Here is an 11782-nt window from a genome sequence, read left to right as displayed (position 1 = left end):
CCCCATTACAGACGTCCCATCATGTGTCGTCGCGACAGGTCCGTTAGGCGGCTGCCAATCGCACAAACAAGGTTCCGTGACGTCATAGAAAAGTTGCGGGAAATTAGCTAGGGGGTAGCGACTGCTTCACACATTTTCTTTCATATCTCCGTTATTTGTTCGAAGATTGCGATGATATTGGTATCATTGTTATTGGGACTAAGCAGTCTTTCTAATAAACCCAACTTGTATTTTATCTTCATGACTCTTTTAACTATGGGCGCTGTTTTGGCGGGTGCCTTCACCTCACCTTGTCTGTCGATCACGCCCATTTCACATTCACTTCTCTGGAATGAACCTAGCGTCGAATAGTTTCATGCCAGACTCTCTCTCTCTCTCGCCCCGGCAGCAGTGTCGAGTAGTCCTCCCAGGCCAGGGTCTCCCGGGCCCAAATAGAGCAAGGGTAGAGCTGAGTGACGCACACTTTACAGATTGTTTATAACAGTGGCTTGTGGCGAACAGGGGAGCACAAGGTTGGGTTGGTCGGCTAACCACCTGCAGTAAGAGCTGTATTTTTCACGGCGATATGGTTCAAACCGGGTGCGGGCATGCTTTACAGATGGCAACACCTGCAACCTGAGAACGCCAGATTAGAAGCTCGCTCAGACGGGTTGATTAATTAACCACCTGCAGTGCATCTTGTCCTTTTTACCCCTTCCTGCCGGGGTTATTGCATGCAGAAGCTTGGGCATTCACCGTCAAAGGTTATTGACTTCACTAATTGCACCAATGCTTTTCCAAAACGAACTGAAAGCATGATGATAGGCTGTGTTAGGGAAGCAGCCTGTCTCGCAATGTATGAAGGCTGTAGTCTGTTTTTTAAATTAGATCAGCTCATGGAAAGTTTTTATTCTGAGTTCTCAACCACTTAGGAACTGTTTATTTCAGGAGAACATTTATAGATGCTTCTCCAATGAGCTCCCGCTGTTCACAATTTTTGTGACGTCGCAAACAGTATCACACAAAAGCGTATTGAGCGTCAAAACCTGTTTTCACGTTTCTGGCATTTTCTCACTTATTAAACAACTGCTAGTTGTGACAATGCTGTATTTAGATTCTCGGCACCATAATCTACTCATACTGGCCAACACGTTTTCACCTTTTAGTGTCTCTTTAAGGATGTGGTAGAAATTTAAGGATGGATTGACTTGTTTGGTCTGTCAGGTGCAATAAAAGTAGCTTGGAAAGGTCATTTGTAGGCAGTCTCTTATCGTTATTTCAGTGGTCGCAGGGCAACTTGTAGATTCGAATTAAAATGTAGCTTAATTAAAGTAAATGCAGGTAAAAGTCAAGTTACGTTTCGGGCATGGCTTACTGCAACGAACACTGCTTGGCTGTCCTCCGCAATGCGATAATAGGCTTGACAACAGTTTTGTTTGACTGGTGCCATTTTGTGTATACATATCACGGACTGGACTGTACGTGTTGCCATCGATAAACTATTTTCTTTTTAATGCAACCCAGGCTCAGTCCGACCGCACAGTTTGTGGCTGGGCATGGCTTTCTTTTAATCAAATTCTGCCAACTGTATGTACATTACATGAATACATTGAAAGAGGGTTATCGGAAGAAGCCTTCATAGGATGCCATCACCACAAATATGATGAAGAGAGGCACGCAACTTTATACGTTCAAGTGTAGTTCATTTTATAAACATATATTGCACTACAGATTTCTTGACAGCTCCTTTATACACAACGCATGTCAAGAAGATTCAAATTACAACAATACAGACAGTAGAGTCATAGCACATGTCGCACTTATACACTGTTATGTAACTGGTGTGGTTCGGTACGGGGGATGCAAGTAACTATTTATAAAATTTACAACGCCACTAGAAACAAGGAGAGCAAATAAAAGGCTAACAATAAGAGGGGCCAATCGCGCCGTCACAATCTCGTGAACATCCCTCCTTAGCATCAACGTAAGTGTAAATACAATGAAGAACCTTTGCTACTAACCGTAATATAATAATAATAACAACAGTAACAAGGAAACAAGGAGAAACAAAAAAAGGATAAGACTGTACATAAAATGTAAACATTTACAATGTTCAATGCCCACAGGAATGGCAACGAACAGCCATGCGCAAACCGACCGAAACGCTGAGTTGTCCGCAGTGCAAGCAGTAATAATAATAAAAATAAAAAATAAGTTGGTATGTAAATAAGAGGGGACCGCGCGCCCGCAACTCAAAAGAGCCTATAAGTTCAGTTCATCCACTTGCGACAATTTGCAGCACCACACAAGCATGGGATCTTGTGCTGGTCGTCTTCCACATCGAACTTGTAATCATATGTCAACTGAAACAGGACAAAAAAATTTGGTTGATCCATCTTTCATAGAAATCGGTAAAACACGAAAGTGAGATGTGCCTTAAACGGAGCATTTAAATGTTTATTGTGCATCCATATGAACTTGCACATCACTATTTATACTACCTCGGTATGGCACCATTAGACGCATCAACATTAGACACTGGATCGCACGTGCCGGAACATTGCGTAAATCCGACTGAAATCACAGCCCCTTGAAAACCGTGCGAACGAACCGCACTGAAACCGAAAGCAGTAGGCGGCGGAGGGTGCCTCAATTCACCCCCGTCCCGTGTACATGAAGACGCTGGCATCGAGGCACCAACTGTCGGCGCTCATTAGCGTCAAGATGAACTACTTCGCTTCGCCTCTCCTAGATGGCAGCACCATCTGAATGAATATGGTAGTGGGAAAGATATAAGGCGCATTCGTAGGCCTACTTGTGCTTGAATTCATAGTGCAGTAGGCATAGCGCTGTGTAACTCCCGTTGCGGCGAGAGAGTTTGTGGCTCAAATAAGGGCGGAGCCGCATCAGTGGAACTTTTTCTGGCGATATTGTTTCCGTGACGGATCTGACGTCGGTGAGATCTTAGTGTACCCAGGCGTAAAACACTTTCGTGTTAAAATTCAACATCTGCGAGGCTCCGCTGTAAAAAGACACTACGCTGCTCAATATTTCACCCCTTTCAACGAGTAGCTCTGGACACAAAACAGAATGCTGTCCCAAAAGTCACACCACCAAAAAAGGGGCAGCATCTGTTCATGGATATGTGTGGGCTATCAGGCACCTGGGGGCAACGATGTAGTAAAGAACACAACAAAGCATGTGAGTGCATCATTACAGGGTAGTGCCACAGCTGTTTTAGTTAGGCCTAAGTTAGCTTGCTAAGTTATTTTACAGCACCACATGTTGCAGCAGGATACACGATGTACCGTATTTGCACTATTGTAACTCGACTCTAATGTAGGTCGAATCCCCCCCTCCCCCCCCCCCCGCCAAATTGCATCTCTCTCGCTCTCTCTCTCTCTCTCTCTCTCTCTCTCTCTCTCTCTCTCTCTCTCTCTCTCTCTCTCTCTCAAAAAAAAAAAAAAAGCGAGCGCTGAAAGCAGCTCATTTGAACACTGCTGTGAACGAGCACTGAGAGAGTTCTTCGGGCCCAGGGCACTCATGACAGACGGGACGATTCAGCACAACACAGAGGTGACAAACACGCGGCAACACGGCTGCCTAGAAAATCGTGTCACAAAGAGAAGCTCTTCTGTCAACTACCAATACCCAACATACGGCGGCTCTTCAATCAATGATCACTGCTCCCACAAGAGCCCTACGCTCGTGGTCCGTGCAGTAGATGTTAAAAAAGAAAACTTTTGTATAAGCACGCGGAATAACCATGAGTTGTGGGTTGAGCAGGAAACTTTATTCCCAAATCATGAGAACACATTCGCTACGAGATGGCAACCACTGAAGATACTGGCAGCGGCCACTGCCGCGCGACATCAAAACAAACAACATGGCGGCTGACAGAAGCGGCCGCGGGGAGAAAACGCTCCACGCGGTTCACGCTGATGTAAGCGTAGATGATTAAGCTCCGACAGAAACAGAACCAGTGCGCCATCCATGTATGCACGCCATGCAGTTTGTAGGCAAGGGGCTCGCTTACAGACTCCGTGGCTTGCTGCATCCGCGGCTTGGGGCGGCCCGTGTTGCTGTTCACGTTTTACTGAGACCCCATTTTGGCGCTCGCGTCTCCCAAAATATACCTCTGCAACTTAAATTGCATACCTAGTTCTCCATGAAACTTCGTAACATTGAAATTACGGCAAACGGGACTTCGTTACACAGAGGGTGAAAATACATGGTGTGCATACACTTGAAGTTACGAAAAATTCCGTGGTTCGTTACATCGACGGTTTCGTTACATTGAAATTCATTACATCAAGGTTTAACTGTATAACACTGTTTACTTTTGTTCACTTTCCATCGTAAAATAAACCGGATATTATGCTCCAGTGCCGCAATATCGAATGCAACGATTTGTGCCAAGTCACAGCGTGCACCGACAATGTGAGCTGCTGCCGGCTTGTGCCGTGAGCCACGATGCGCCTCATCCCTTCCACCCCTCAGAAAACGAGTCGACCGCGCCGCTTAGGAGGACTCGACGGAGGAGGAGCGCAGTTTTCTTTCCGAACCTCTCTCCCAGCACGGCCGCTTTGGCATCGTCCCTGCTCCCACTCGCGAGCTAGCCATGAGCTAGCGCCGCTCGCTTGTGCGTTTGGTTGTTGTGTCACGTGCTTGCCGCTTTGAATTTGACTGGGTGCCTCTTCAACTGCCTCTGTCTTTCCGCAGAAGGGACGTCAGGGCTGATGTTTTGGAAACGTCCGAGTGCCTCACTGAAGAGGTAACTGTTGCTTGGATATGTGCTGCGGACAGCGGTGACTGTGACGACTCTGACGATGAGGTTTCGCAGCCTGCTCAGGTAGTGTCTTCGCAGGAGGCCCAACGCATGATGCAGTCCCTCGGGAACTTTATTTCGCCAAGGGCCTTCTGCTCAGCTAGATGAAGCACCTATAGATGCTCTTAAAAAAGATGTGTGCCAGCTTTGCGTGCTGAATACAAAGTGACCGACTATGGCCTCTTTTCTGCAAATAAGTAGCAGTACGACCTTGCTTGCATGTGAATAAAATGATTTAGCTCTGTTTTGTCTGTTTTTTCTCGCAACCCGCTTATAACAGTTATCGGTTATAATATGGGATTTCCTTGGCACTTGGATATTGATATAAGTGGGCTTGACTTTACTATTCAAATCGATCGTGCACCTTATAGGACCGAATATGGGTCAAGATTTTTTAACGAAAAATTTGCAGAAAAAGACACCCCTCGACTATATAGCAGTCATTGGCATAATTTTAGTTGTCATCTGGCAACCAGGCAGCCCATCCAAACCGCAAAGGCACCATTGCCACCACAATCAACTGGATGTGTCGCCATCTTTGTTTTGTTGCTTCTCTCGCTGTCAGTGTATGTGTGCGTGCTATTTTCTTCTTGCTCAAAATGAGTTCGGGTGCTCGATGCCAGCAGCATAATTTGGGGGTTTTCCAAAGCCAGCGCATGTCCACCTTGTGCCACTTCGGTGTCGCCAAAAGTAGTGTACGCTACTGCTGTTAGCTGAAGGGGCAGCTCTCGGTAACCGCTCGGAAGACCTCGTGTCATGGGCGCTGCTCTGTGCACTTACGCTGCTGTACTAAGTGGAGACTTCTGTCGACGAGCGTCGTGCGACGTCCCTACGAATGGATACCCCAAGCTGCTTGCTGGCCACCTGCACAGACTGGCTCTCGCTATGGGTCTGCACATGAGTGTCCCATGCTTTCCGCTCGCTTCTCGATGGCATGGTCTTGTGAGTGTTTAATAATGCTGCATGAGCGATTCCCTGGACTGCACCTAGGACAACTTGCTGAGTGGGCGACAGCCAGTGAGAAGCAGTCGTCCAACGACATTTCAGACAACCATAACGAGTAATCTGAGACTAAACAAGTTATAGCCTTAACAAAACGATGCGTAGCTAATTATTTTTTTGCATTTTTCGGCTACAAGGTAAGGGGGTCGACATATTCCGGCTCAACGTATATTCCACATTATATGTTACTTATCCATGCTCACAAGAAATCGACACAACTCCCGTTTGAAGCACTGATATCACTAGTGTGCAGTGTGGGAGTGGTCTGCATTAAATGAAATGCCTTCGTGCCGCTGGCCTCATCCAAAGACACACAGGGACCAGCCCCGTGCGAAGCGGAGCCAGAGGGGAAAGGGATGCTCACCTCCTCTCCCCGGGTGATGCGGCGGTTGGCGATGATCAGGATCTTGTTTTCCCGGTCGATCTGGACGACCTCTGCCACGCAGTTGGGGTTGCACGAGTGGTTCATGTAGCGTGCGAGGCCACCGCACAGGGTCGCATCGATCACACGATTTTCCTCGAGCCGAAACATGTACACGCCACGATTCTGCACGGAGTGGACAACACACAGCAAACGGTGCAGTTACAACACGTGCCAGAAAGGGCCGACCAGCAAATTATCAAAACCCTCTCCCGGCCTCCCTGTGTCACTACAGGGAGCGATCGGGATGCAATGTGGAGGGCACCCAGGCAGCACACAGATTTACGAACCTGTCGTATAACAAGCTCACCTTACCTATTGCCTGCTAATCTGCAGGGACCAGAGTTCAGCAGCCTTTCACAGGTTTGCACTAAGGACGACGATTTTTTTGGCTCTTCAATGCAATGATTGCGGTGGTAGTGGTGGTGGTGATGATGATGAGTGTGGTAGCGGAATGTCGTGACCTACGTCTGGTCAAGTTTAACTTGGAGCAAGGCATAAATTGCATCCAACAACAAAAAGGTACGTCGGTAACAAAACAAGGCCAGGTCAAAGCACTGTAAGAAGTTGTGCATAATAAGAGTCCGCCCCCCCCCAACGGCCCAGAGCGTGTTAACTAGCTGCGAGAATCAATATTTAAAAAACCGTTCCCTTTTATACTTTAAGTCCGACACACATCCACCCTGCTTCTGACGACATCCACAACTACTGGCAGTAGCGAGAGTAACCTTCATTCCACGGTGTTCATTAATTCCAAAAGTTTATTGCGCTTTGAAAAAGCACATGCACTGACAACTCACCGCACTTCTTGTTCGCAACAAAGGAAAGCATTCGGAAGACGAGTCTGAGGGAGCCACAATAAAATAATTTGCCGGTCGTGCAGGGCTTCCTTTTGCACAGTCAAAATGTCTCCCCTGCTTTTTGCACAAGGCTCAGTCCCAACGGGAGGGCGAGTGTCATCCCGCATCCAAACTCACTATATCCACCTCATGCCAAGTAAAAAGAAAGAAAAGTTTGAAAACTCAACACCTCTGAATACCAGCACCATACCTGCCAGGTTTTGCCGGGATGGCATTAGGGAGATTTTACCAGGGGCGGGGGGGGGGGGGGGGTAGTAGCAACAACAGAATGGGTAACTTTACACACATTTTTGTATTTTTTAACATTTTATTTTTTTAGCATTTTATTATTTTAACATTTCTTTATTTACTTACAAGATAGCAGGAAATGAACTGTTTCTTCACCCAAACTACCAACAAGCTACACCGCTTAAATGTTCGACATTGCTAACGCCGCCCTTTTCAGAAAGTCCTGGAAATAGTACTGCAAGCGCAATACAAAACAGCAAGAACTGAACTGTTTTGTTGTTTCGTGTAAACAACAAGCTACACCACTGGAGACTTGCTAAATCTTCAGAACGGCCGTCCAGAACGGCTGTGCTCGAGTGTAAATGAAAGCGGCGGCGGCACTGCATTTCTATAAACAGTAAACTAACAATGGGACGAACAGGTTCACCGTCTGCGCATGGCCGACTATGCTTTTTAAGCACTTCACTGATAACGATGCGAACGGGTGTCGGGTTGGATTGTCAGGTATACCTCCGGTGCATTGTGGCCATACTGGGAAAAGGATTAAGCCGAAGACGGGTGCGTTTTTGGGAGATTTTTGTTTCGGTCGTACAATCGTACAAAACCATGAAAATTCGGGAGTCTCCTCGAAAATTCGGGAAACCTGGCAGGTATGCAGCACGGAAAACGTACCAAGCCACTTAGGCTTTCATGTGTGGCAATTTTCCTTAGAACCGAACAGCACCATTTCTAGAGATTCCCTAGCTGTCCTCTGGTCAGGCTAGGCCAGGTCAGGCTAGGTCTGGTCAGCCGTGCACTGGTCAGGTTCAGAGCTATAGCTAGGCAAGGCTAAGAAAAGCGCAGTGGTCAAGGGTCACGGAAGAATGTAAACCATCATGGAACTTAACTCACGCTAAATTTCCTATTCATGCCCACTGCCAAATTTCGAATCAAATCCAAACATCCGTAGACAGTTTTTAAGCAGGGTTTTGCCTTATACGGATTCCCCGTACAGCTTCAGGTATAAGGCCTTCCTCCCAGCTTTGTTTTGTAGCAACATTGAGGGTGCAACCACCAAGACTGTGTTTCTACAGAAAAGTGCCACCAAAAGTGGGTGCACGTTCAGCTTCTGCAGCGTGGTCCCCCACAAGGGGGACGCCATGTCCGTTGGATGCCCTCCAATTGGCGGCGACGCCCCTGGCGGTAGCCTTTGTCCCCAAACCAAACTTGAGTGGGAGTTTCATGACCAAAGCATTGAAGGACTCTGGTTTTGGTTTCAGCAAAACTGAGAGGCAACCATCACCAGGTTTTGCAGCACAGTGCAATCACTGCTCAACATTTGGGCTATCCACACCGTGCCAGAGCGAGGAAAGCAATGCTCAGATGTAGGGATGGGCGAATACAGATTTTGTGGTTCGAAGCGAATTCGAAGCGAATAGTGATTTGGTCGAATGATTTCGAATCGAATAGTTCGAATAGTACACATTGCAAATCACAAAGACAAATGAGCAACTTGTGACCTGACTAATGTACACAATTTTTTCAAATATAATTAGAACTCACGTAGGCACAGCACTGTGTAAAACTATTACCAGTTGAACATTTATTGCAAAATCTTACACACAGCTTTCCTTTGCTGTATTCACAAGTTTTCATGAAGAAATGCCTGTTGCGCCACATGCTCTAGGTGCAGCAGTTTCTGCCGGCTGCTCATTCACAAGTTTAAGCACCACCTAGAAACTCGCAGAGTTAAGCGCCGCCTAGAAGCTCCGCTAAAAAAAAGAAGTATTGTAGCCACTAGTATCCTCGGCCGTAGCCAAGCAAAGCGCGGGTCTATTCGATTCAGCCTGCATCTCTTGAACCAGTTCACAGCGGTGCAAAGTGGGTTCCGCCATCGGCGGAACCAGCCCTGTACTTTTTAAAGTGCGAATGCACTTTATAAGCGACCCCAAACCATCCACCGCCGGCGGCGGCGGCGTCCGCAGTGCTCCTCTATATTTAAAAAAGAAACAGCATCCGGCGCCAGGTTTCGATCCGAGGACTTTGCGGCCGCAGCGCGACGCTCTACCGACTAATCCACGGACGCCACGCTGATATCAGTGTGAGTAACGCGCCTTATATCTTTAACGCATTCAAACTACGTCGTCAGCGGCGTGCGTTGGCGACTCGGCGGCGTTATAGCGGCTTGATAACTGCGTGGTGTACACGTGATACTACAAACCCGATGGAAGAGATGGAAGAGAAGGCGGCGAGGCGGTGGGCTGCGGGGGCCGAGCGCAAGCGCCGCAAGCGGGCCGACAACCGTGCATTCGCACTTTCACATTCTCCCCCTCGGGGAAATGCGGGGGAATTTTTCGTCTGCTTCTGCACCTCCTCGGCAGGAAGAGCAGGCGAAGCCATGAACCCGTCGGCACTACCCGTCGGCACCACCGGTGAATCGAACGGCGCGGTTCAGGTGCCGCGAGCTGCACCACTGAAACGAACGGCGAAGTGCCGCACCGCCTGAACTGGTTCACGTGGTGCAGGTGAAACGAATAGACCCCGCGAGTGGCTGGCCGCCATTTTGAATAGGCTCGCTTAGTGCGGCGTACTGCTGGTACTGCCGCACTGAGCGCGCCTATTCAAAATGGCGGCATGCCTATTCAAAATGGCGGCCTGTACAAGTCTGCTGGCTTGGTGCCGCTATGTTCAGAGCGGTGTCGTTTCAGTGCCGCCTTTTTTTTTTTAACCTAAAGTGTGCTGGCGGCCGAAGGCTTCGTCGAACCTCTAGGCAAGGCAGCAACTCGGCAGTGCCGGCACTGATAACAGAAATGTCCGCGTTGGTGGGTCTTGAGCCAAGCCTGGGGTAACTCTCTGAAAGCTTGACCGAAAGGCTTGGCTTTTAGCTGCCTATTCGGGAGCATCGAATAATTCGAAAATATCGAATACCTGCATTCGGATCGAAGCGAATAACGAATGGAGAGCTATTCGATCGAATATTCGACAATACCGAATATTCGCCCACCCCTAATCAGATGCCATGATAACAAAAGCTAGAGTACTAGCTGTCAAGAGCATCGGGAACTGCGCTGCTCGGTGGAAGTTTGGAGCAAAATAAATGCAGCATCCACAGTCGTTGACAAAGACAGAAGCAGGCCTTTATGTGCAATGGCATAAAATTTTTTTCCGAGGACCAATATATGCAGCGTTGCCTGATGCCAAACTAGCCCTATCTGAGTATGTACGGGAATGGTGCACCACTGCAAGCAAAGGTATACTAGATCGAGCTAAAAAAAAATGTTGCATATTGAACTATTCAATATCCGTGCGCACATCGATTGTACAGAAGCTTCCCAGATGGTATGATAAGATGCTTGCATCATTTCAGCACTGCATTATGCAGAAAAATGAGTGTCTTTGTGAATTATTCGATCCCCTGCATTGACACTCTCAGCTCCGTGCTTGGAAACCTCTCCTCGTATCATATTCCAGTCTACATTATTCATCGGCATCAACAGCCGAGCCGATCAGGAGGAGGCAGGAGGGGAAGCCCACGTACCTGTGCCTCGTAGATGGCCTCGTTGCGCTCGGCGATCTCGTTGCGGATGAGCTGGCCGATGTACTCGATGACCATGGTGTGGCGCTCGATGTCCCGGGCGGCGTACAGGCCCAGGCCCTGGATGCGCGAGCGCGCCAGGTACACGTTGTTGCGCCACTCGGTCTTCATGCGCCGGTACTGGGACGACTTGGAGTGCACAAAGTGCTTGGTGTAAGGGGAGCTCGCCTCCAGGAAGCTGCCGCTGTTGCCGCCACCGCTATTGCCCACTCCCCCACCCAGCATCTGCAGGGACAGCCGCAGGGTGTTGCTCGTGTGCAGCGTGTGGGGCCTGGCCAGGGAGAGAAGGCGGCGGCACCACCAAAGAGTCACACCTCCGTCCTCTAGCTAGCAGCAGTGAAAGAGCAGTGCTACCATGCACAGCAACTGCCACATCCAATTAACTGGAGCAGGGAACCCCTGATGCCTTCTTCAGGTTTCATGAGTTCTTTGGGAGGGTCAGTTCAGTGCACATAATGAAAACAAGGCAGGCATCAAGCGGAACTTAGCACCATTGCCCGTTCTCGTTTGGACGGGCTCTGTGCAACACATACGTAATACAATTGGGCTCCTCTTTTGACAACTACCGTATTTACTCGCGTAATCCTCGCACTCGCGTAATCCTCGCACCCCTAATGAGAGCCACCAAAACTTGGATTTTTTGGTTCCTCGCATAATCCTCGCACCCCCAACTTTGCAGCGGCGAAAGTTGCCTGCTCGCGAAACCCGCATGGTGCACGCGCTCTCCAATGCGCGCCCTCCCCCGCCGCCTCTCCGTTCGGCAGAGAGCGCTGTGTATCCAAGGCCATCCAGGCGCCCTAACAACCTAACAACCTGCATGGCTACTCCCTAACAGGTGCGCTACCATGCTACTCACACTGTCCTTGCGCCGGTTTCGCGTGCGCGCAACT

At 48.7% G+C, this 11782-nt stretch overlaps 1 protein-coding gene across 9 annotated transcripts in view; it reads right to left on the bottom strand.

The window, feature by feature from the left end:
- Positions 1–1669: 1669 nt before the first annotated feature.
- The window catches only part of LOC144178680 (uncharacterized), a 135583-nt gene continuing 125470 nt past the window's right edge, over positions 1670–11782 (bottom strand). For all 9 annotated transcript variants that reach the window (XM_077706689.1, XM_077706694.1, XM_077706696.1 and 6 more), the window contains 3 exons: positions 10836–11163; positions 6174–6356; positions 1670–2342 (listed from right to left, as the gene is read on the bottom strand). In XM_077706689.1, coding sequence (XP_077562815.1) covers positions 2250–2342; positions 6174–6356; positions 10836–11163 — 604 coding nt within the window. In that variant the 3' untranslated portion in view covers positions 1670–2249. The remainder of the gene's footprint in view (positions 2343–6173; positions 6357–10835; positions 11164–11782) is intronic.

This window comes from Haemaphysalis longicornis, unplaced genomic scaffold (genome assembly GCF_048455015.1).
Source record: "Haemaphysalis longicornis isolate Haplotype H1 unplaced genomic scaffold, Haemaphysalis longicornis Haplotype H1 scaffold_4, whole genome shotgun sequence".
Taxonomy (NCBI): domain Eukaryota; kingdom Metazoa; phylum Arthropoda; class Arachnida; order Ixodida; family Ixodidae; genus Haemaphysalis; species Haemaphysalis longicornis.
The sequence above is the reverse complement of the archived record's forward strand: the minus strand, read 5'-3'. Positions and strand labels throughout refer to the sequence as shown.